The sequence below is a fragment of the Bos grunniens genome, chromosome 1, assembly GCF_055505025.1.
Source record: "Bos grunniens cultivar Pamir isolate PY7600 chromosome 1, Bosgru_T2T1.0, whole genome shotgun sequence".
Taxonomy (NCBI): domain Eukaryota; kingdom Metazoa; phylum Chordata; class Mammalia; order Artiodactyla; family Bovidae; genus Bos; species Bos grunniens.
In genome coordinates this window covers 31,601,913-31,626,768 of record NC_141165.1, presented here as the reverse complement: position 1 = coordinate 31,626,768, position 24,856 = coordinate 31,601,913, and the positions used below count along the sequence as shown (strand labels likewise).

General features: G+C 35.8%; 1 protein-coding gene across 9 annotated transcripts in view; it reads right to left on the bottom strand.

Annotated features, from left to right (window-relative positions):
• Window positions 1-260: 260 nt before the first annotated feature.
• Window positions 261-24,856, bottom strand: part of U2SURP (U2 snRNP associated SURP domain containing) — a 49,586-nt gene continuing 24,990 nt past the window's right edge. For 7 of the 9 annotated variants that reach the window (XM_086384402.1, XM_086384487.1, XM_086384232.1 and 4 more), the window contains 15 exons: window positions 24,699-24,803; window positions 23,697-23,767; window positions 23,457-23,616; window positions 21,764-21,926; window positions 21,408-21,487; window positions 20,923-21,010; window positions 19,789-19,911; window positions 17,195-17,351; window positions 15,493-15,588; window positions 14,723-14,789; window positions 10,732-10,891; window positions 5,948-6,058; window positions 3,315-3,433; window positions 1,908-2,084; window positions 261-803 (listed from right to left, as the gene is read on the bottom strand). In XM_086384402.1, coding sequence (XP_086240528.1) covers window positions 665-803; window positions 1,908-2,084; window positions 3,315-3,433; window positions 5,948-6,058; window positions 10,732-10,891; window positions 14,723-14,789; window positions 15,493-15,588; window positions 17,195-17,351; window positions 19,789-19,911; window positions 20,923-21,010; window positions 21,408-21,487; window positions 21,764-21,926; window positions 23,457-23,616; window positions 23,697-23,767; window positions 24,699-24,803 — 1,816 coding nt within the window. In that variant the 3' untranslated portion in view covers window positions 261-664. The remainder of the gene's footprint in view (window positions 804-1,907; window positions 2,085-3,314; window positions 3,434-5,947; window positions 6,059-10,731; window positions 10,892-14,722; window positions 14,790-15,492; window positions 15,589-17,194; window positions 17,352-19,788; window positions 19,912-20,922; window positions 21,011-21,407; window positions 21,488-21,763; window positions 21,927-23,456; window positions 23,617-23,696; window positions 23,768-24,698; window positions 24,804-24,856) is intronic. The other 2 variants (XM_086384550.1, XM_086384635.1) reach the window with 1 other exon arrangement.

The following is a 24,856-nucleotide window of genomic DNA, read 5'->3' as shown; positions in this document are numbered from 1 at the left end:
GCATATCTGCCTAGTCTCTTGATCTCTGGGTACTAGTATTACCTAAGGGAACATTACCCAAGAAATTGGTTGGCAAGCCTACCAAATATGAGTCTTGGGTCCCTCAATTTTGACAGTCATCTTAGCAAATACAAAACTTTAGCTACTTGAAGAGTGAAGCTTGTAAAGTGCATTAGGTGTAAGAAACACAACGGAAGTGCTAAACTCACTTAGCAGGATTTTAAGGGACTTGATGTCATCAACAGGGCAAAAAAACAACATTTAAGTTTTCTGTTCAGATTTTATTTGAAATCTAATTCAAATTGTCAAAGCTACAAAAGGGGGGAAGACATCTGTATTATTTTTTCTAAGTCACAACATCCTAAAACAAAATACTACTACTGCCAGCAGATCCATTATACACATTTCTGATGAAATTCATTAGCACAATAAAAATTTCATCTTGAGAAACAGCCACAACAAAAGTAATTTATACAATATAAAACAACAACAGGTCTACAGATGCAGTTACTTATGAGTTTACACATGCATTCACAAACAAATAAAAACCCCAGGAATGCTCTTTCATTAGATTTTTTGTTTTTCGTTTTTTTAAAAAAACAGACCATTCAGGCACAAAACAAAATCGCATTTCCAATAAGTGACAGCATCTTAAAAATTTATGTCAGTGTTTGTTTTTCTTTGACTTTTTATGAGACCTGTGTGGAGATCGGGACTGGGATCTGGATTTCTTCCCTGATTTTTTAGGGGATCTAGACCGTGATCGCCTAGATCTTTTAGGTGTCCTTGAACCAGATGGAGATCTGAGGAAACAAACAAAAACAATTTAACCAAAGTACTCACGTGATCAAAACAAATTATACTTAAATTATCTAAAATGATCTTTAACAGGGCACAATGAAAGTCACTGAAATAAAAAAGGCTGTAAACTTTCCAGATTTATACTGTGCCTACTGTATGCACACACTCTCACACACACACATTTTGTACTTCCTATGCACCACATCAGTGATCACCGGTAGCAGGCATGGCAAGACAGACTCCCGAGCCCTACCACTGCTCTACTGACTCAAACTGTCGAAATCTGCATTTTAACAGCTCCCCAGATTATATAAGCCAAAGTTCAAAATGGCATCCAACATCATTCACAAAACTTTTGAACACAGTGGCTTTGCAGCCTATCTTCAGGAAAAGCACCAACTACTGCAATTTCAAGGGAAAGACAGCACTCTGTAAGTGCTATGCATTAAAATTACCAAAACAAATAATTATATAATTTTCATGAATGTATATATATATATAATATATGCACAAGTACCATTCAGAAAAAAGAGTTATCTGTTATAGAAAAATTTTACTAAAAAATGGCTACAATAAAAACATTTTAGGATAAAAAGCAGTTTCAGCTCTCAGGAAAACTCTATAAACAAAACACTTCTAAATCACCTTTCTGGAACTTGGAGGAAAAAGGTATAGAACACACTAAATTAAATGCTGAAGAAATAGTCCATGGTATTTATGTCCACAAGTCTACCCAAGAACTTGCTAATAAGATTACTGCTGGGTGGGGAGGGAACATGTATTTTTCTTTCAGCCTTGACAAAAACCAAAGACTATTCCATAGAAACTAAAGAACAGAAAGGAAAGAAAAGCAGCTACTCCTACTCCACAGAAAACTGATGCTTAAAATTCCTGGCTGGTCTTTACGTGTTGGAAGCTTTCTTGTGCTTTAGTCATGAGTAGACTGGGGTGGGGAGATGGAAAGGAAGAATCTAAAATGAAAGTATATCTGTTTGGTTTTCTAAAATCCTTTCAAAAATGGCTGCCAAACAAATTATTTTCAAAAGCTGGTGGAATGACAAGGAAACTGGCATTTGAAATATTACAAAAAAATGACTTGTGTTTACCTTTTGGCCTTTTTGCTAACATCTCTAGGAGAATCTTTGTGAGATGACCTGGACCGTGAGCTCTCTTTATGAGATCTTTCTGAACGCTCTGATCGCTCCGATTTTGGTGATGGGGATTTCACTCGTCTACCACTGCTACTGCGAGATGGGCTAGGGGACGTACTGTGTCGCCTTTTCCTATGGAACAAAGCCCCCAAAACATCCCGTAAGTGAGCAAAGGATCAGGTATATCATTTTCCTTCTACTAAATTAGCTTTTAATTCCTATCAGTTTACACTATCTTTATTTTCACTAACCTTACTAATGTTATTTTCTAACAACATTCAAAGCCTTTTTATACTTAGAACAAAAAAGTCTTAAAGATAGGCTGATCGACACAAAAACTGAATTCAACTAAACTGGATTTTTCTCTGCTCTAAGAGAGATTATTGGAACAATGGACAAAATTCCATCAAGGTCTCTGATTAGATAATAGTGGTTTTTTTAATGTTAATTTCTTGCTCTTGAAAATTTTTTCTTTTTGTTCAATCTGGAAACTTTTACTGTGGTTAAGTATGTAAATGGGGCATCATGTAAGCAAGTTATTCTTAAATGATTGGGGTTAAAGGGAGAAAGGAAGAGGAAGAAGAAAATAAAGCAAAAGGAGAAATACTTTTAACACTGCGGGAATGAAGGTGAAAGGTATCTGGAAATTCTTTATAGCATTCTTGTAACTTTTCTAGAACTCTTATATCAAGATAATAATAAATGACAAAAAAGTGATAGATTTACTACTTTACCAATTAGTATAACCATGTGATCTTGTAACTATATGAAGAGTGACTAAGTCAAAATTTTTTAATTTGCATTTGCTTGGTTTTTATTAGGAAAATCTCAATTCTAAAGCAACTTTCTCTACTAATCAGAGATTTAGGAACTGTGAAAGTAAGAAATAAAAACTACAAGAGAAATGATTTTGATTAGAATGAAGACTTAAAAGTGAGGACCAAGTCCCTACAGCCTAAGTACACAATTTCCCTTAACAAACAGGACTGGGAGACTCAAGTTTACAGGTAGCAGCCTCAGCACAAAAGAAAAGCTTATATTGGAGGTAAGATCTAGCAAGCTGCTTAGTTATTTAAGCCTTAGGTTCGATACCTAATACTGTAACTGAATTCTTGCCCTGAACTAAGGCTAAGGTACCTTATAAACCATGTCAAGGGATGTATGTCCCAGGTAACTAAGCCAAGTGCCAAATGCCCCTTTGCTCAGCTAATTCTGCCTTCTGCAGGCAGAACCCAAACACGTTTATCATACACACAAAAAAACCTTTTCCAATCTGTTGGTTCCAGTGATGAAAATATTACAAAATGAAACACGATTCCAAATCCTAGAGCCAGCATAGGCATTAAATGAGAAATGTTATACCTTTCTTTCCTTGTTGGAGTACATTCATCTTTCTCCTTCTTGTCTTTGGATCGAGATTCCAGTTTTTCTTTATCCTTCTTATCTCTTTCTCGCTCTCTTTCTAATTCCTTCTCTTTCTCCTGTTTTTTTTTTTTTTTCAAAGAAATATTTAGTCATTAAAAAACACCAATCTGGTTAATCTCATTTATGTAGTAATATTTTCCCTTCTAGTTAACTATTTATAAAATTACTACTCAAAGTATACCTACTCTTCCGGAAAGCCAGTCATTTCTTCTACTTCTCTACTTATACTGGATTAATAATGATACCAGCAACAGTGGCTGAGTATTTTCTGAATGCCTACCATAGGCCAAGCAATTAATGAACAACTTTCCATATACCACTGCATGTAATTCTTCAAAACATGCCTATGAATAGTATTATCCTTATTCAAAACATGAAAAATGAGCCTTATAAAGGCTCAGTGCCATGCCTAAGGTCAAACAGGAATGAAGTCAGGATCTGAGCCAAAGCTCTAGAGTCAGGGCTCTTAAAGAGTGCTGTCCCTTCACTTAAACAAATTGGAAAAACAATATGATGACCTTTCCATCTAAGACTACAATAAAACTGTCAATAGTGATTCTAATTGCACAGCAAGTTGACTTAATCAAAGGAAAGCACTTATTAAAGTAATATACTAAAAAGGAGAAAGATTTATTCACAATAAATGTCTAGCAAAAAGTCTTAGTATTAATAGTGGGAAACAAGTATCAATCATATTGGAAATTTATAAAAGTACAAATTATAAGTCCTAATATAAAAGTACAAATTGACTACATAATTGCATAAACCAGAAAAATTACTTATTTGCTTATCCCCAACTGCTACAACTGCCACTTCTCACTTAAAATTATGACTGCTATTGATAATTAAGGGAGTGGCTACCAACAATGAACCCACAAAGCCAACTGAGCTCTTCAAAAACAAGAATTAAAAAACAAAACAATTAAATTTCTCTATGATTTGTATGCATCAAGAAAGGTAACCAATACCTGATACAAAGCCCATACCAGATGTTGGCAAATGTTTTCTGTAAAGGGCCAAGTAGTAAATATTTTCTGCTTTGTGGGCTACAGTCTGTCAACTTTATAACCGTAGTCCAAAAGCTACTACAGATAATACATATATAATAACTGAAGGGGGATGGCTGTGTTCTAGTAAGTTTATTAACAAAAATGAAGTGATGGTTATAGTCTGCTGACCCCTGGCCTATGCCTTCAAAAAAACACGTTCTTTCTTCCAATTATAACCATGGAGGGCAAGGAGACTAAAATGGTAATAATGTGGCACCTCAAGGTGCAGTCTTCCATGCAAATCAAACACTTGCCACCATCCCCAAAGGGACTCAACAGGGTTCAGATATATAACATCTTTTTTTTTTTTAATCTCATGTATCTTTTTTCCAAATACAACTACTGAGGACAAATTTACAAAGTGATGTTGAAGAGACCAACTTCCTCTGGTGATCTGCAGGTTACATTTTTCTGATTGATACTTCACAGGAATCAGACTACAGTTTACTTATGATATTTTAAACACTTTAATAATAAAAAATTAATGTTAACTATTATTTAATTCTTTGCGTGTGTGGTGCTAACGGTAAAAAATCTGCCTGCCAATGCAGGACACAAAAGATGCAGGTTCAAACCCTGGGTCAAGAAGATCCCCCTGAGTAAGGCATGGCAACCCACTCCAGTATTTTTGCCTGGAGAATCCCCATGGACAGAGGAGCCTGGTTGGGCTATACTCCATGGGATCACAGAGTCAGACACAGCTGAAGTAACTTAACACATACATACACAATTATCTAATTCACAATCCTGCAAAAACTGGACCATTAACCCAGCTTCACTGAGTAAAAGCAGGTTTCAGTGATGTGCCCAGGCATGCAGAGCAGAGCAGCAGCAGGAGTCCACACGCTGTGCGGCACCACAGCTGCTTTACCACACCACTGCTCCCATCAACGTGAAGAGCTTTGGATGACTCTAAGCTCCCTTCTACTTGTTGCTATTTCTCTCAATCATCCTTTTTTGTAATGACAGTCAAGATGTAGGTAAAAATTAATAACAGTACCAATCAATAAAATTCCTAGGTTCTTTCAACAACTATCCTGTGGGCTTCTTGTGTTAAAATTCCCTGTATATCCCTACATATCTTTTGATGTATAAGAATACAAGGTCCCTCAAAAGCTTAGAATTCACAGATGAGGTATTCTACCCCTTGCTGTTCCTCCTTGGACAAAATGTAAGAGTAGTCCTAACTCCATCTCTGTCTCTGTGCCACTACTTAGGGTTGTTGGTCACAAATGTGACTCTTTCTATAGTACCTTCCAGTTCTGAAAGTACGTCCTTAACAGGATGTTATGCTCCACAAGGATCCAGAATAAAAGAGCATGGTGTTGTTCTGAAACTGTTTTCCAAGCTGAACTAACTATAAAACATCAAATTCCAAAAGTTCCTATTTATCAGTATTCAGCATTTATATAAAGGATATAATTTGAAATATTCTCTTCCTTAAATACACCAATATATCAATATTATAGGCAGTCAAACAAATAACTGAAAAATGCATAATTGCGTATACTTATTCCTTACTCGCTGAAGAAGTTTATCTCTGTAGTGTTCTACTTGTTCCTGAAAGCTCTGGCCTGCTTTTTTAGGTCTTTTTCCAGATTCCAATTCATCTTGAAACTTCATAACTTTGAGCTGTGAAATAAGACATTTTTAAAATAAATCTTTTTAATCATTATAGCTTCTCAAGCAGTACTTTGCTCCTTTAAAAAAATATTTTCTTCTTTGAAACATGTATAAGAAGGGAAAACAAAAATAGCAACATAAAACATAAAAACATACAGTAACTTATTAGGATTCAGTCAAAACATAACATCAGTGTATATAACTCCCTAATCTGAAGACCACTTGTGAGATAAGCCCAACTGCAGAATTCAAGTGATCAGGCACAGGCCCATGTGCTCTCTGCACAGCCCCACAAGATGACTTGAAAACCAAGACCTGTGCCTCATGCCCTTGAGAATGTACCTATTCTTTGACATAATGAGAATGAATTTGGTATCTGGTACCCCAACTTACTCCAATACTTTGGCCACCTCGTGCGAAGAGTTGACTCACTGGAAAAGACCCTGCTGCTGGGAGGGACTGGGGACAGGAGGAGAAGGGGATGACAGAGGATGAGATAGCTGGATGGCATCACCGACTGGATGGACATGAGTCTGGGTAAACTCCGGCAGTTGGTGATGGACAGGGAGGCCTGGCGTGCTGCGATTCATAGTGTCACAAAGAGTCAGACACGACTGAGCGACTAAACTGAACTGACCCCAAATTAGAAAGGTTAAAGGTAAGCGTAACTTCCAGCAAGGTAAGACAGTCAGCAGAACACAGGGGATAAACAACTATTAAAACAATCAAAGAGAGCAGCATTCTGGTTATAGCTCATAAAGCTATAGCTTGAAGTGAAATTTCACTCTGTTTACAGGAGAGTCTAATCACTCAGCATCAAGACATCCAGAAAAGGTTAAACCATATTCAAAACGTACTTTTAAAGACACTAAGTATACAGTGATTTAAAAGAAAACAGAAAAATTCCCATTTCCTGTAATTTATTCATATATGAACAAAGTTTTTTGTACAAAAGTATTCACTACAGCATTATTTGCAAAGGAATGTAGACCACCTCCAGTTTATCAAGAGATTGCTAGCTGATTTTACGTGTGTGTGTGTGTGTGCACTGTGACTGTGAGTGAACTAAGGGAAGTCAAATATACAGTTAGGCATGAGGATTTAGATGATCCTGGATGGTACCACAGGACTGCAGTCCCAAACCTGTAAAATCTTGTTTCACTTTAGGCAGTGAGAGGGAACACACTTATCTGACGCAATTATTACAGATGCAAACTTCTTTACCTATTTCACAGTTATGCCCTGTAAATGGACTAAATGCTACTATTTTACTTGTATTTAAAAAAACAAGACCTCACTTGTTTTAGTTTTTTCCTTCACTACAAATGAGACTTTCCAGCAGACTGGAAACAAGCCATAACTTCCACTCAAAGTGGTATTTTCATCATGTTTTACTTCATGAACATTAAGTTTCCAGATTTTTGCCCCTTTTCTACCTAATTCTACTTCTATTATCAGGATCATTTATAATCAGAGCTTTGAGGTTCTCTTCTCTTTCCTTAAAACTATTAAAAAGTACTTGCATTTTGTGTGTGTGTGTGTTAACAACTACATTTAAAAAGATAGTAAGATGTAAGGTAAAAGAGGGTGGGGGCTTGGGGAGGGGGGCAAGTTTTCAAGTTCATCACTGTGTGAAGCCTCCCATAACTAAAACGGCTGTTCCAGAGAATGTATTTGTGGCAAATCAGTTTAAAAGTTAAGCAAGCAAGAGTCAAACAACCTGAATGTTACTCACGTGAAAGGGATCCCTACAGTACCTTTTGAAAAATCACTATAAAATCCCTAGTTACAGATCCTGCTGATGTGGCCTAACTCAGGCACGAGCACAAGTCCAGGGTGCCCAAGAAAACATGCCACAAAGGTTCCCAACTCAAAAGAGAATAGCCCGTGCAATGGTTTGCTGGCCATCTCAAGTATATCACCTTTCCCTTCAACTATTCACTCCTTCCTCAGGGGTCAGGGCAGAAAAGGGATTTTCTACTTCAGTAACAAAGAAGACCCTTCACCTGGCTCCCCACCTAGTGCTCCTCTCTTCCAATAACTCCAGCCCAGGCACTGTTCTAAGCAGAAATCTGAAAGATTACAAACTTGCTTCCAGTAAACACTGTAAGATCACATGACTGCGTATTTTCTAAGTGCTCTGCAGAAAACGTCAATATTTTATAACATAAATCTTTGGTTTTTATTAATTCCATGATAAAAAAGGTTCAGCTATAGACATCTTTGTTACAATACATTTAGGGACGAGAAAGGCTTTTAAAAAGAAAAACTGCTAAGGTGGTAAAGAGTCTGCCTGCCAAGCAGGAGATGTGGGTTCAATCCTTGGGTAGGGAAGATCCCCTGGAGGCTACCCACTCCAATACTCCTGCCTGGAGAATTCCATGGACAGAGGAGCCTGGCAGGCTACAGTCCATAGGGTGGCAAAGAGTTGGACGTGCCTGAGCAACTAACACTTCCACTTTTTCACTTTCTTATACACATACTATATATATTGTAGTATATAATAAAACTAACTAGAATTTTATTCTTCATTTAAGGGAGCACCAATAAAAAGGTATTCACTGAATTCTAAATTCAGAAACTGACATTCGAATTTAGGGGCAGAGAAGGGACAGTACATGAATAAAGCTCATGAGCCCTGAGTTCTAGCTCAAACTGGCCACCAGTTGTGGACCCTTACTCCACATGACTAAATCTCAGAGTAAATAAAGGAAAAGAATAGATAATTTTAAAACAAAGCCAAGAGCTACATTTTAAAATCAGATTTTTGGCTCACCATCCAAATCCCCAAAGAGTTAAGTAAATTGTGAGAGGGTGGCCACTATAAGAACAAGAAAGACAATCACTGAGTAGCAAAGAGAAGCCAGATTATCAAAGAGCATATAAAATAGGGGGAAAGAAAAAAATATATATATATACATATACAGGTGTGTTGGTGTATGTACATGCATGTACAGTACATATACATACATATACAGTGTAGAATCATCCAAATTAACCAAAAAGTTAAAATCACATGGCTCTCTTTCAAATCAAGAGAAAAACAGAACACTAAGAATTAGTCTATTTTGGTATTTGTAAGAAGACAGTTCAATTATCAAGAAAATACATTTTTTTTTAATTGACCTCAGTCTTTGTTTCTACTCCAGTACTTCTATCAGGTCAGTGAGGCAGAGTTCAGTAAGACTGGGAGGAGTTCTGAAAGTTAAGAAGGGTCATGAGCAGCTTGAAAAAGGTCCACAGGTGAGTGCATTCACTGAGATAACACATCTTATTTTCCTGAAAATTTTATAAAGAATGTATATATCTCAGGAAAAATAAATCAACTTACTAATTCTGAAAATCCTACTTGTAACTGACATCATACTGATTCTGTGTAAGGCTGAAACAAAATGAATGCTTTCTCTAGTTTTCGGCTTGGTAATAGATATCTGAGAAAGAGGTGGGCAAGAACTTGTACCAGCCCAATAGCAGGTGGCGGAGAAATGCAAACTGGTAATTAATATGGTAAGGTATGGTCTTCCCTAGTGGCTCAGTGGTAAAGAATCCACCCACCAATGCAGGAGACATAGGTTCAATGCAGGAGCAACTAAGCCTGTGCACCACAACTATTGAGCCTGTACTCTGAATGCATGTGCTGCAACTACTGAAGCCTGCACGCTGACAGCCTGTGCTGCTTCTCAAAAAGAGAGGCCACGGCAAGGAGAAGCCCGTGCACCACCACTGGACAAAGTCCATGCAGCAACAAAGACCCAGCGCAACGAAAAATACATAAATAAATAAAAATAAAATTACAACATGGAAGGTATTACAAGTTAATAAAGGAAAAGCACAGATACACAGTAAGTATATAAAATACTGTTAAATGAATGGACAAAGTGTTACAATTCACTCTCATGTACACTTTTGAGATTAAGGACTGACTGCTACACTATTGCTAACATCTACTGGGAATGTTTCATCATCTGGGGGCAAGAAATAAGAAAGGCTCCCATTACAAAACCCTCCCCTCACTGACATGTCTGAATACCTTTGGAAATTTTTAAAAGACATCACAAAATGGAAGGGCATGGAGACAGAGAAGTCTTGAGAGTTTGGACTCTTCCTTCTTATGGTTAAGCCCCAATGTCTACTCTCTCCCCATCACTTGTGCAGACACTTAAAAATTTTGAGTGATGTATACATAACTTGAATGTGCCAGAAAAGATTTCACGTTTATTACATACTATGTATGCTCTAATATGATGGGTCTCATAAGGTGAGATATAATCTATTACATCAGTATCTGCAGATGGTCTCCTATGTGCTAGGCACTGAAGATATGATCGTCAACAGACGACAGACATGTGAAGGGTCCCTTATCCTCACAGAAATCACAGCCTAGAGGGGAATACAGACATTAAACAAGCAAGCAAGGGAAAAAAACATAAATATACACAACACAATACATGTAAAATCATAACAGACTAATATGGAGAAGTAAGCAAAGCCAGAAGGTTAAGAAAAGGGTACCAAGACAGAAGAGGTGCTTGAACTAAGAGGCCTGAAGGAAGATAGCAGGTATGAAGGTTCCAGACAGAGAGGGAACAGTATGGACCAAGGTGTGATGCTGAGAGAAGCACAGTTTGGTGGAGAAGGTGGAAGAAGGTACAGTGTAGTTTAAACTTCAATGCAATACTAACCTCGATTTCACGGAGTTTAGCTCGTTTTTCCTCACTCATTTCAGAGTACTTAGAGAACTTGGACTCAGTCATTTCTTCTTTGATTGGATTAGAGTACAAATGATGTTCTTCAGATTTGGAACTCTGAGTATCTTCTTCATCTTCACTTTCTTCTTCTTGACTTTGGAAGTAAACAGAATACATTGTATGTCAAGGCAACAAGGAAAATAAAAGTTACATTTTAGAGTCTTGGCCTTTTTGATTTTTCATTGCCTTAGAGCTTAAGTAATGTTAACAAAACTAAGAGGACAATCATCATTAAAACATTCTGTACAAAATAATAGACAATTTTATAAAACTCTTATGTTTCCTCCACAGAAAAAATTTGTGCTTCAACATAATCACGCTTTTAAAAATAGCTTATGTTATTTTTATGCTTTTTTTCTGCCAGAAACCTTTGATGCAGCAGTTAAATGAAATGAATAATCAATCAATGATTTCGTATTCTTTGTAGTTCAGTAATTTTATGATGGTTAACGTTTAAAAAGCCAGATGTTTACCCTTCCTTCAGCAGAGTCTATAAACTAGAAAATACAAGAGTTTCAGTCAGTTTCTATGAAATAATCAACACAGCAGCAAAGGCCTTATCTATTAATAATTAACATATAACCCTAAGAATAAAACAATATATTAATTTTAAATATTAGCACATATTACTTCATGTCATAGTTGATTATGAAAGTTGGATTGGTATGTAAAATTAAAAGAAAATGAAAAACTAACTACCACAGCTAAGGGATACAAGGAAGAAAAATTCTCCTGTCTTCCAGAAGCAATCTAGTGGAAACAGACAAGCAACTATGACAAGCTACTCATCATGGCCAGAATAGGATTAACAAGTCTTCTTCAATGTTCTTCAAATACAAAAAATGAAGTGACTTTAAAAAAAAGAAAAAAGTCGTATGCTCCAAGACTAGGCTTTGTGAGTGTTAAATTTTAAATTTGAGCAAAACAAGTGTTCCATGTACAAACTAATTCAGAAATGTTTATGTATACTGAAACAAAATTCCTCATAAAAAAATATGGTGATATGAACATGATTACCAGCATACCCTAGAAAATGTTATTTTCTCTTTAGTATTTGAACCCAATAAGCCCTTATATGTTGGTATTTGGATACTAACACTCTACCATGAATAAGGAGTCTTTTAGTATATATTTACAACTATTTGTAACAATATAAAAACAATTATAACCATATTTATCCCAAATAAAATTTTAATTATTTTAGAACCTGATAAGACACACACTGAGAAAATTTTAAGCAAAGTAGATAACAATAAAGAGAGAATATACTGTTTGCCTTTTAATTTCTCATCTGCAGAATACTAATAAAATACTTTCAAACTTTATACTCTCAGAGCGCCACAAATCATTAGTAGCACATATAGGCATAACTCAATACAATACTTAGGTGAGGAAGAAAAACAGAAAAAAGTCAAAATCCAAGATTTAAAAAAAAAAAAAAAACTTTTCTGAACTAAAATTTACATAATATTTCTTCTTAATTTGTCAGAAACTTGGGAGAAGGAAATGGCAATCCACTCCAGCACTCTTGCCTGGAAAATCCCATGGATGGAGGAGCCTGATAGGCTACAGTCCATGGGGTCACAGAGTTGGACACGACTGAGCAACTTCACTCACTTTTAAACACAGTTCTTAGCTAATTTTTCAGAACACAAGAATTTCTTGTCTTATGGTACAAAATAGTTCTACAAGTGCCTCACATGCTTTTAAGTGGTTAAACTGTGTGTGTGTGTGTGTGTGTGTAAAAACAGATGTTTACTGAAGGATTATTCTGGAAAGAGCCAGTCAGTAAAGATGCAAAACAGTTAATGAAATTGTGTGACGTATGAAGTGAAGAGTGCTTAACCAATTGTCTGTTATTGACAAACTCAAAAAAATTCAAAACAAATTTTTTTGCAATTCTAAATATTCCTTGATAAACTTCCTTGCACACTTATCTGAATACCTGCTTTCAACCAAGATGAATACAAGCAGATAAACATAGGGACTGACATGAAATAACAACACCCATGATAGTTCAATAAAAAAAAAACAATGTGGGTCACAGAATAGTATGTAAAACATTATATAATTTATGCTTTAAATTTATGCATATTTTTATACAGAGGAAGAATCTAGGGAACTAGAAACTAAATACTAATCATATTACTTAAGACTTTTAAAATGAACTACACTACAGATGATGATTTAAAAAATATACACACTTTACAGTTATCATTTAAATTTTCTAAGGCTTGAGCAATCTGTTCTAAATGGCTTTGACTTTAGCTCTTATTTACCAGTTCTAGGTTCAGGTCTCACACCCAACTTGTCTTTTACTTTTAAAGAAATGGAAATTCAAGACTCTAAACCCATAAAGAATTCATTACAAATGAAATTAAATTACTATTTTGAACTTTTCTGCAAACTACTAGTGATATATACATACATATATTTAAACCAGTCTTCTGCCACAAATACAATAATTACTTGTCAAGAGCAGCTTCTTGGTAAAAAGGTATTTTTGGACTCAGCCACTAGAGAGCAGTAGTGAGGCGCAAGAAAATTTCAAGAAACGGAAAACAGAATTTTAAGTATTTTTTCCCTATTTTTCACTTTCATAAAGTTACTTTTGTTATTAAGACTTATTTGGAACTCTTAGGAAAAGTAAAAAATATATATTATACTCGTAGTGATCCGTGCTTCCCTGTATGAATGTATGATTACCATCAATACAAATGCATACGCATTTCAAACATTAACATAAATAACAAACTCACTGCAAAAAATTAGTATGCTTAGAAACAATACCACTTGAACAATACTTGAGTTCTGCAAAGGCTTTTCTACCCTTTATTTTCCTTAAATTAATTATTTTATAAGAACAGGTATTCATTTTAAAAAGCAGTGATCCTATCACAGTGAGAGATGTTAACTAATCATGGGATTGCAGACGTAAAGATGAAAACAAGTTGTACTGTTTTCAATTCCTCTACTTCTAAACAGACTCAGTCAGGTATTTCTGACAGCCAACAGCATCTATATTTTACAAATATGTTGTCATAATCATTGCTGACATGTTCTGATCACACTGTTTCTGCGAAGACACCACTGCAGACAAGTTTTCTTCATCATATCAAACTGTTTCCACAAATGCTTATCATATTTCCTTAAATTTAAATGCTAATAATACACATTTATTAGATCCATACAAATGCTCAAATTGTGCTGGGACACAAAGGGACTTTTCCTTTTGTTTACTCTTCCATTTGAAAACAAACAAACAAACAAAACCCCATAAACCTCTGCTTTGTGTTCTTGATGCCTTCTCTTTCCCTATTAAAAAAATAATTAACTTCCTTTGCATTGATTTTAAAAGGTGCCCAGTGTTACCAAAAAAACTACCAACATAAACTTGCAGAATTTGGGAGCAGGAATTCCTATTGCATTCAGTGCTAACCAGCAAAACTGAAAATTATAATAAATTTTCTATATGACGAAGGTAAGTGGTTTTTTCTTTTATCTTTTCTTAGTTCTTCTGGAGTGTGTACATTTAAATAACAAAAAGAATGGTCAGAATGCATTATTTTTCTTAGCAATGAGCATAACCTCCCCATTCACATTTTAAAAATCACCATTTTGTGGAGCCGAAAGAATAAAGATTTAAAACAAACGCAGTTGACCATTTAGTAACTACAATGTGAGAATGTATAACCTAGCACAGAAAAATAAACTCAAAAGCAAAGTGAAACCAGATGCATCAAAACCAGAAAGTAAAAGCTCTTTACTCACTAGAAAAACAATGAAGAACTAAAAATGATCCTCTTAAAACAAGTTTTTTAAGAGTTAAGTTTTCCTCTTCCCTATTATTCAAGTACATCTCTTAATGAAAAAGAGAGTGTATATGCAATAAGAAACTGAATATATTCTAAACCTAGATTCTTACTTTTGATTTTCTTCTTCTTCTGATTCTTCATGCTGGTCAAATAACTCCCATTTAGAAGTTGTTACAGCTAAATAGAAGGAAAAACAGGATGTAATTCCATAAGGTAAATTAGCATTTTTGCAGCAGCACAGTAGAAGCCTAGCTTTAGAACTGAAAGCTTATATTATAGAAGTTATCTACATTTATCTTTTCTTTGAATAGCCATTTCCATGTACTAAATCTATTTCCTTCCTCACACCTACACTATAATTTTATTCCAATTCAGGAAGTAACAAATAGCACTGTCCTCCTTGTTTCTGTGTTAGATGCTAAGATTTGTTTCATTAGAACCTACAAAACACTAAATTAACAATTACACTAGGATACATGTCCAAGCAAGTATGAAAGGCAGGTCTAAACTGCATCTAATAAATCAATCACTATAAGAGACACAGTGATTTCGATTTTCTGAAACTGACCTCTAAATTTCCAAATAGGCATCCCACCTACATTTTCTACTGATTGGCTCAACCTGAAAGGTTTTCAATGATTTCTGATTACTCCAAGCATCCAAACTGAAGCACCTAAGAAAACTGTAACAGCAACTACACTGAAAACTTAGCCACTAGAAATATAAAATAGGGTAATACTGGGTCTTAAGGTTATAACATGTTTCAACATGTTATAAAACACAAAAGGAAAACTACACCTACACACACACACACCAATGTTCAGTAAAATTTTAAGTACTGAATTTTCTAAAGATTTGCATTTACTGTACTTTAACTTACCCTGTGCTTCCAATTCAGATTCATCTACAGCTTCCCATTTTGATGGGGCAACTTTAAATATAGGCTCATTCTTCTTTGAATCTTCAGTTGCATCCACTAAGGAAGAAAAATGAGCCATCAACTCTGACTACTAGAGGATGACTTAAAGAGCTCATGAGTATTCGCCATATTATTAAAAAGCAAAACTAAATAAGGTCACACACGGACTAATAATGCTAGTGTCAAGAATAACGATTATGACTAATCCAACTCTCTGCATCTGAAGGCTAATTTTTAAATATCAATGTAAGTAAAAATAATATATATGTGTATATATAAAACACACACCCAGAACATACAGGTGGTTACTTCAAGCAAAGGGAGAAGTTGAGGAAGTAAAAAAAAAACCCTTCAGTACCTTTATCTAATTATTTTTTTAAGTATAAAATTCATATTATTCAGTATTTTAACATACAATTCAAATGTACTGAAGAGGTACATTAGGTATACTTAATTCAATAAATGATTTCAGATAGCCAGAAAAACAAAGTATAAGTTAGGAAAACGAATAATAAAAACAGAATTGGAGAAAAGGGAACCCTCTTACACTGTTGGTGGGAATGCAAACTAGTACAGCCACTATGGAGAACAGTGTGGAGATTCCTTAAAAAACTGGAAATAGAACTGCCATATGAACCAGCAATCCCACCGCTGGGCATACACACCAAGGAAACCAGAATTGAAAGAGACACGTGTACCCCAATGTTCATCACAGCACTGTTTATAATAGCCAGGACATGGAAGCAACCTAGATGTCCATCAACAGACAAATGAATAAGAAAGCTGTGGTACATATACATCATGGAGTATTACTCAATCATTAAAAAGAATACATTTGAATCAGTTCTAACGAGGTGGATGAAGCTGGAGCCTATCATACACAGTGAAATAAGCCAGAAAGAAAAACACCAATACAGTATAATAACGCATATATAAGGAATTTAGAAAGATGATAACGATAACTCTGTATAAGAGACAGCAAAAGAGACACAGATATACAGAACAGTCTTTTGGACTCTGTGGGAGAGGGAGAGGGTGGGATGATTTGGGAGAAGGGCATTGAAACATGTATATTATCATATGTGAAATGAATCACCAGTCCAGGTTCGATGCATGATACAGGGTGCTCGGGGCTGGTGCACTGGGATGACCCAGAGGGAGGGCATAGGGAGGAAAGTGGGAGGGGGGTTCAGGATGGGGAACACATGTACACCCATGGCGGATTCATGTCAATGTATGGCAAAACCAATACAATATTGTGAAGTAATTAGCCTAGAATTAAAATAGATAGATTTATATTAAAAAAAAAAAAAAAAAACAGAATTGTTAAAACAAAGTACTTGGGATTATGCATACAACTGAACATAAGGTTGTGCCTCTAGTTTCCCAACAATTAAGACAGGAAAAACTTGCTAGTATTTTAAGAGGCTATCTCGCCCAAAAAAAAAAAAAACAAGTATGACCAGAAAGAATACGCTTTTCTTGGCATACTTAAATGTATTGCTGGGTATGTGAATTCTGAAAAGTCAAAAAAGAAAGAAAAAAGTTAATTGACATCTTACTCAGAAATTATAACCTTCTTAAACATCAGCATGTGCAGAAATGAAGAGATTTGGAAACAAACTTACTAGCTAGATTTAATGACTTTGAAGTCTGAACTTACAAGGCACTCCATCAAGATCATCATCAAGGCTCTTTATAGGGACTCCATCAAGGTCATCAATAGGAGTAGCATCAATAGGAATTCCATCCACATCTTCTAGAGGGGCACCATCCAGCTCTTCCTCAATGGGGGCACCATCAAGGTCATCTGGTACATCCTATAAAAACATGTACTATTGTAATATGGGCTCGATAAAGGACAGAAATGATATGGACCTAACAGAAGCAGAAGATATTAAGAAGAGGTGGCAAGAATACACAGAATTGTACAAAAAAGAGCTTCACGACCAAGATAATCACGATGGTATGATCACTCACCTAGAGCCAGACATCCTGGAATGTGAAGTCAAGTGGGCCTTAGAAAGCATCACTGCGAACAAAGCTAGCGGAGGTGATGGAATTCCAGTTGAGCTATTTCAAATCCTGAGAGATGATGCTGTGAAAGTGCTGCACTCAGTATGCCAGCAAATTTGGAAAACTCAGCAGTGGCCACAGGACTGGAAAAGGTCAGTTTTCATTCCAATCCCAAAGAAAGGCAATACCAAGGAATGCTCAAACTACTGCACAATTGCACTCATCTCACACGCTAGTAAAGTAATGCTCAAAATTCTCCAAGCCAGGCTTCAGCAATACGTGAACCATGAACTTCCAGATGTTCAAGCTGGTTTTAGAAAAGGCAGAGGAACCAGAGATCAAACTGCCAACATCCGCTGGATCATGGAAAAAGGAAAAGAGTTCCAGAAAAAACATCTACTTCTGCTTTACTGACTATGCCAAAGCCTTTGACTGTGTGGATCACAATAAACTATGGAAAACTCTGAAAGAGATGGGAATACCAGAACACCTGACCTGCCTCTTGAGAAACCTGCATGCAGGTCAGGAAGCAACAGTTAGAACTGGACATGGAACAACAGACTGGTTCCAAATAGGAAAAGGAGTACGGCAAGGCTGTATACTGTCACCCTACTTATTTAACTTATATGCAGAGTACATCATGAGAAACGCTGGACTGGAAGCAGCACAAGCTGGAATAAGGATTGCTGGGAGAAATATCAATAACCTCAGATATGCAGATGACACCACCCTTAAGGCAGAAAGTGAAGAGGAACTAAAAAGCCTCTTGATGAAAGTGAAAGAGGACAGAGAAAAGGTTGGCTTAAAGCTCAACATTCAGAAAACGAAGATCATGGCATCTGGTCCCATCACTTCACGGGAAATAGATGGGAAAACAGTGGAAACAGTTGTCAGACTTTATTTTTTTGGGCTCCAAAATCACTGCAGATGGTGAATGCAGCCATGAAATTAAAAGATGCTTACTCCTTGGAAGGAAAGTTATGACCAACCTAGATAGCATATTCAAAAGCAGAGACATTACTTTGCCAACAAAGGTCCATCTAGTCAAGGTCATGTATGGATGTGAGAGTTGGACTGTGAAGAAAGCTGAGCGCTGAAGAATTGATGCTTTTGAACTGTGGTGCTGGAGAAGACTCTTGAGAGTCCCTTGGACTGCAAGGAGATCCAACCAGTCCATTCTAAAGGAGATCAGTCCTGGGTATTCATTGGAAGGACTGATGCTAAAGCTGAAACTCCAATACTTTGGCTACCTCATGCGAAGAGTTGACTCATTGGAAAAGACCCTGATGCTGGGAGGGATTGGGGGCAGAAGAAGGGGACGACAGAGGATGACTGTAATATGTTCTTTTGCGTGCTAAAGTCTAAGGATACAATAATGAGTGAAAATGAGCTTTGGTCCCTTAGTCCCTCCTGTCACAGAGCTCAGGAGAACTTGAGGGGCGGAGAGGGCAGGGGAGTGGAGAAGGAGCCAGTCAATCAGATAATCACAACAGTGTAGGATGACTTATACAACAAAGAGGTGCACTGTATTATTAGAATGTATAGTAAGTAGGTTCTACCTAAAGAGGTCAGAGAAGGCTCAATGAACTTATGCTCAAACTGAGATCTAAAGGGTCTGAGACAAGAGATGTTCCAAAAAGGGGAAAGAACATGTATAAAGGTCTACGGTAGGAGAAAACATTGATATTAACAAACTGAAACAGGACCATGCGGTTTAAGTGGGGAAGCAAATCAGGAGTATCTTGTAGAAGTGAAAGCGAAAACATGATAGATGGATCAGGATGGTGAAAATGAAGATGAAGGATTCAAGAACTATTGAGGAGGCTTAAACAATAAACAAACCAGAACAGTGATGAACAGAATCTGCTACCACTGTGGTACACATCTTTTCAGGTATGTATTTACTTACATAGGTATCTTCAGTTTAACAAAATGAAACTGTGCTGCATATTTCGCTCTATTACTTGCTTTTTTTTTCTTTCTTCTACTAATATACAATAAATGTTTCCATGTCATCAAATAAAACATCAGTCATCAATTTTTACATAAGGATACAAAACAGAGAATTCCTGTTATATATAATTTCAACTCCTGGGCTCCAACAATTCCAGCAACAAATATCCACTATTTTGTGGTAAACAGTACATATTTTCCACAAAGAAATGTTAATCATATCTGTACCTCCAAAGCATCCCCAGAAATAAATTTTAAGATAATCAGACAAATACAGTGAATACCTACCTCTGCTTCCTTTTCTTCAATAATATTTACAAGTCCTAAGAAAATATTTTGTAGTTTGATCAAAAATGGTTCTGGATAAATTGCCCAATCTTCCCATGCTCTAAAGCAGGTCATTACCCGTTGCTAACAGGAAAAAGACAATGAATTATTATTCAGGACAATATGTATCAAACATCATCTCATGATAATGACCATCACAATTTGCTGAATTTCCATCACAATTTTCCTTTAAAGCAAAAATTCTTTTTAAAACTTAAGGAAAATAACTATCATTACAATATTTTTTTATCATTACAATTATTTTTTTAATCAGTTACCTCTCAATTAAAAGAGGAAAGATACTAAGAATAAATATAATAAAAAAAATCATAACTGCTTGCTCTTGGTCACCTAAGCTCAAGTTCCCTCCCAGAATGGTACACATTCTGGGAAACACTAGCCTAGAAACTAATGAAAGCTGGATACAAGTGTAGCCAAGTTCTGATCTGAATTCCTTTATGGTCTGATGAAATACTTCCTGAGTCCGATTAATACCTCTCTCTGGCCCATCCTCAAACTTTTCTATAATCTCTGTCTTATGGTCAAAATTTAAGATAAAAAAATTTTAATGGAGTTGTTTGTTTGAATCCCCTAAATGGTGGAGTCATTGGGAATCTTCCCAAGCTAAAAATTTCCTTAATGAGTGTTCTGCCCATGGAAGTATATCTATTTTTTTAACTATAAGTAAGGTATTTTGTTTGGCTTTTCTTAACGTTGGTCTATAACTTCAGAGCTTATAAAAAAAAATTAATTGCTGAATATACTTTCTAAACATAACTAAAATGTATATTTCTAATCCAGCCAAATTATATATACTACTACAAAACAAGTGATCTTCTGAGTGTTTTTTGTGAAAAGACTAATATTTTATTAAAATGTTTAAAAATAAACCAGATACCCAAAAAACTACACATATTTTAAAATTTCAGACTTTTTCCAATACTGAAGGTAAAATGGTGGTAAATTTTAAACCAATAATTTCTGAAACACCTAAGTTACGTCTTACAGTACATACTCTTAGCTCTCCAATGTGGTTCCCAGCCCCCATGTCCCATTTAAAACACTAGGGCAAAATTAACCAAACAATAAACGTACCTTAAAGTTTTCAGACTGTAAATGGCCTTGAATTGTACGATAGGTAGCATTGAGGTCTGAAAATATCTGACACAACTTTGTTTCAAAACTGAAATTCAAATAATACATTACTTTAACTATTATTCTGAATTTTTCTTCTGCAAAAGCCCCCAAAGAGTCTTAAGAACTAGTTCCCTTGATTAACAAGGAATTTTACATCTCGGTTACTTTGGGCCATCTAGTCCAACCTCTTTGTTCCATAAAATAGGGAACAGAAAAGTTAAGCAACTTGTTCAAGGCAGAAAAAGGAATAGCAGAGCCAAGATTAGGGCTGATATCTCCAAATTTCCCTTCAGAGCCAGTTCTTCAAAGCTTCCCTGATTCATAAAATAAACACCAAAAAGGAAATGTTGGGAACTGAGCAAGAGTTTTACTATACTCTTTTCTGAGCATCTTACCCTTAAATATTTTATTTTAGGCATATCACCTTACATCACTATACTTACAATTTTCTATAATAGGAAGCATTGGCAACTTTGGCTGAAGAGTTGTATAAAACATCAGAAACCAAATATAATCTGGCAATCTAGAATACCAAAAGAAGAATTTTAAGAAATTCTGTATCACCACAACCATGACTTTAGCAGGAATAAAAGTTGTAATTCGTTTACATTTCAACCTGTTGATAATTTGTGTCAATTAACCTACATTTCCCAGGCAGAAGGAAAACAAAACTACATGGGAAAGATTTCTTCAGTTAAGTTCTTGATTCAAAAATGAAACCAATTTCAATCAAAGCAGAAGTCAGTTATTACCTCTTTTTCTTAATTAAATGTTCCATAAAGAAAAATCATTCCTGTACCTTTTTGGGAAGGGGTGTCTTTAAGATGGACAAGGACTCAGTAATGCAATCCACGATTTCTTCAGCAGCTTCAGCATTATTAAGACAGAAAACCATTGCATCTCCAATATCATTTTTCCTTGGAGTTAACCCCCGCAGAATTTCTTCTAATTTGTCTCTCTGTCTGAATACAAATTTTTTTTAGCTTGTAAGTATTTATAGACAAATTTTAAATACCATTACCATTTCTGCTCACAAACTAATTTCTTTAAAACCCACTCAGGTAAAATTCTGAAGGCTAAACTGTGTTAAGTCTGATTTGCGTTACATACTCCAAATGTGTTACATTTTTTTAAGAACTTATATGGGGAAGAACACTTTTCCAGGAACAAATAAATTACTTACTTCAGTGACTTTCAGTTTACAAATTAAGTAAATTAAAATTACAGTCATTTTTTTTCAAAAGTTCTTGAGAACATCACAGTTCTATTACCCTATTACACTGAAAAAGAACCTTCATGCTCTTCACTTTCCTTTGAAGTCTGTTACTTTAGCATGTCTGCATAGGATTAGGACAGGCTAAAGCGAGGGTTAACAAACTTTTCCTGTACAGGATCAGACAGTAAATATTGAGGCTTTGAAGGCCATACAGTCACTCAACTCTGCTGCTCTAACACCAGAGGAACCACAGACTACAAGTAAAAGAACGGATATGGCTGTGTTTAAATAAAACAGGAGGCATCCAGATTTAGCCTATCTATGGGCTTAAGTATATGCAGATCCCTGGGCAAAAGTGATGGTGAACATACATCTTTAGAACCAAATATACTCTCAAATACTACAGTTCTCTATTATCAATGCTCTTATGAACAATGCACCAATGCAACTATTAATAGCTTTAAGACTTATAGGCTAACACAATGAAGCATATAGTTAAACAAGCTAAGTATCATTTTAGCCTTTTTTTCCCCCAAATCAGGGATACAGAATTTCCTTTGAACATTTCAATAGTTAAATTTGTTTCTGCTTCTTAAACCAAGGTAACTGCACTGTAGCAGTGCTGAAAACTAAAAATAACATGTTTCCATGGTGGCCGCACACTGCACTTCTTAGAGCAGCTTTTTGCATAGTCATCCATCTCACTTCACTAAGTCATACAATAATTTTCCCTCTTTATGCTGCACTCAAGAGAAGCAACAATTCTAAGGGCCCTGAGATAACTTCTGTATGAATATAAAGTATTCCACTGCTAAAGTGCCATCACTTAAGAGATCATCATCAATTTTTATCAGTAAGAAGAGGTCAAGTTCAGCAAGACACACATTTACACTTGCCAAGATGTTTAAAGGGCTTCCCTGGTGGCTCAGAGGTTAAAGCGTCTGCCTGGAATGCGGGAGACCCAGGTTCGATCTCTGGGTAGGGAAGATCCCCTGGAGAAGGAAACGGCAACCCACTCCAGTGCTCTTGGCTGGAGAATCCCATGAAGGGAGGAACCTGGTAGGCTACAGTCCATAGGGTCACAAAGAGTTGGATACAACTGAGCGACTTCACTTCAAGATGTTTAAAAAGAAAATGCATATGTTAAGACATGCACTATTTAAAACAGTCACAAAATTTTAAAGACCATTTTAAGGTTAACACATCCTACTCCATTAATTAAAGTGACCATTAAATCATCTTTTCTGAAAATAAAACAAGGAAAAAAAAATCTTACTCTTCCTTAAGTGCTCCCTTTTTACTTGGCTCCTCTACAAAAGCTTCTGTTTCCTGCTCTTCTGACATCCCATGCAGATATGGATTTAATGGTGGTGGCCTCCAAAAAGATCCATTTTTGAACATACGAAAATCTTCTGTCCGCCACTTAGTTGGTGAATCTCCCTAATAAGTGCCAAGAATGCTATTAGAGAGGTCCAATACCTCAGATTCAAAATTAACAAGGTAACTGATTATATACATGCCTGGAGAATAGAATAAAGCTTCCACCTATAGTAAACATGGGCTGGTGTCTGGTTTTCAAATAAGAATCTAAAACAAAAACAAACAAAAAAATTAAACATCACTTTTTTTTAATGCAGAAGTGCCTTCAAGTAAATAAAAACAAATGAGAAATTTTATTTGCCTATTTAGTTCTAAATAAAATCAAAAGCAAAGATCCCTGAAAAGAAATCCTCACCCTCACTCCAAACTGTCTTTTGACTGACATTAACACTCAGAAGGTATATACGCATCATGCTGAGTCTTACGATTAGTTTTATTGAACACCCCTAAGTCAGGGACTGTGTCTGGCAATGGAGAAGTCTTCCCAAGATGTAATTTCAAAAGCAGCAGTTTTTAAATTACTTAACTGTGAATGAATGTGTTAGATATCATAACTATCCAGAAGGTAAGTAGTTTTCTATAAACCTCATTTATTCTACCATATCTTGCTTATGACTCTTCCAGTGAAAAACAAAATGAAAAGTATTTTCCTCCAAGAAAATGCTAAAAACAATGCTAACTAACACCTGTGGCCATAATACAACTCTGGTCAATAATGTGTTAAAACTACCCTCTCACCCCATTACAAAAATAACCTCATACTTTCAGGACTTTATTCTTGGAATATTTTTGAAGTATTTTAAAAAAGTACATCTGAGGATAAACAGAATGTGGTGTGTGTGTGTGTGTATGTTCATCCAAAGATGAACCCTGAAGACATATGCTAAGTGAAATTAAGTCAGTTTCAAAAGTACAAACAAGGTATGATCCCACTCAGAAGAAGTACCTAGAGTATTCAAAGAGATAGAAAGTAGAAACATGGTTGCCAGAGGCTGAGGGACCAAAGGAATGGAGTTACTGTTTAAGGGGTACAGAGTTTCAGGTATGAAAGACTGCCACTGAACTGTACACGTAGAAACAGTAAATTACATGGGTATACTACATGCAAATTTTACCACAATTAAAAAAAAATGCACACCTGAACATAGGATTGTTGATCTCTCTGTTCATAATCATAGCTTCAAACATTGGCCCTTCACGTACAACAAACTCTATCATTCGATGTATCAGGGCGAGCAAATTCCTACAACAACAACACAGTTAAAGAAAATGGATTCAGACCTACCACTATATAAA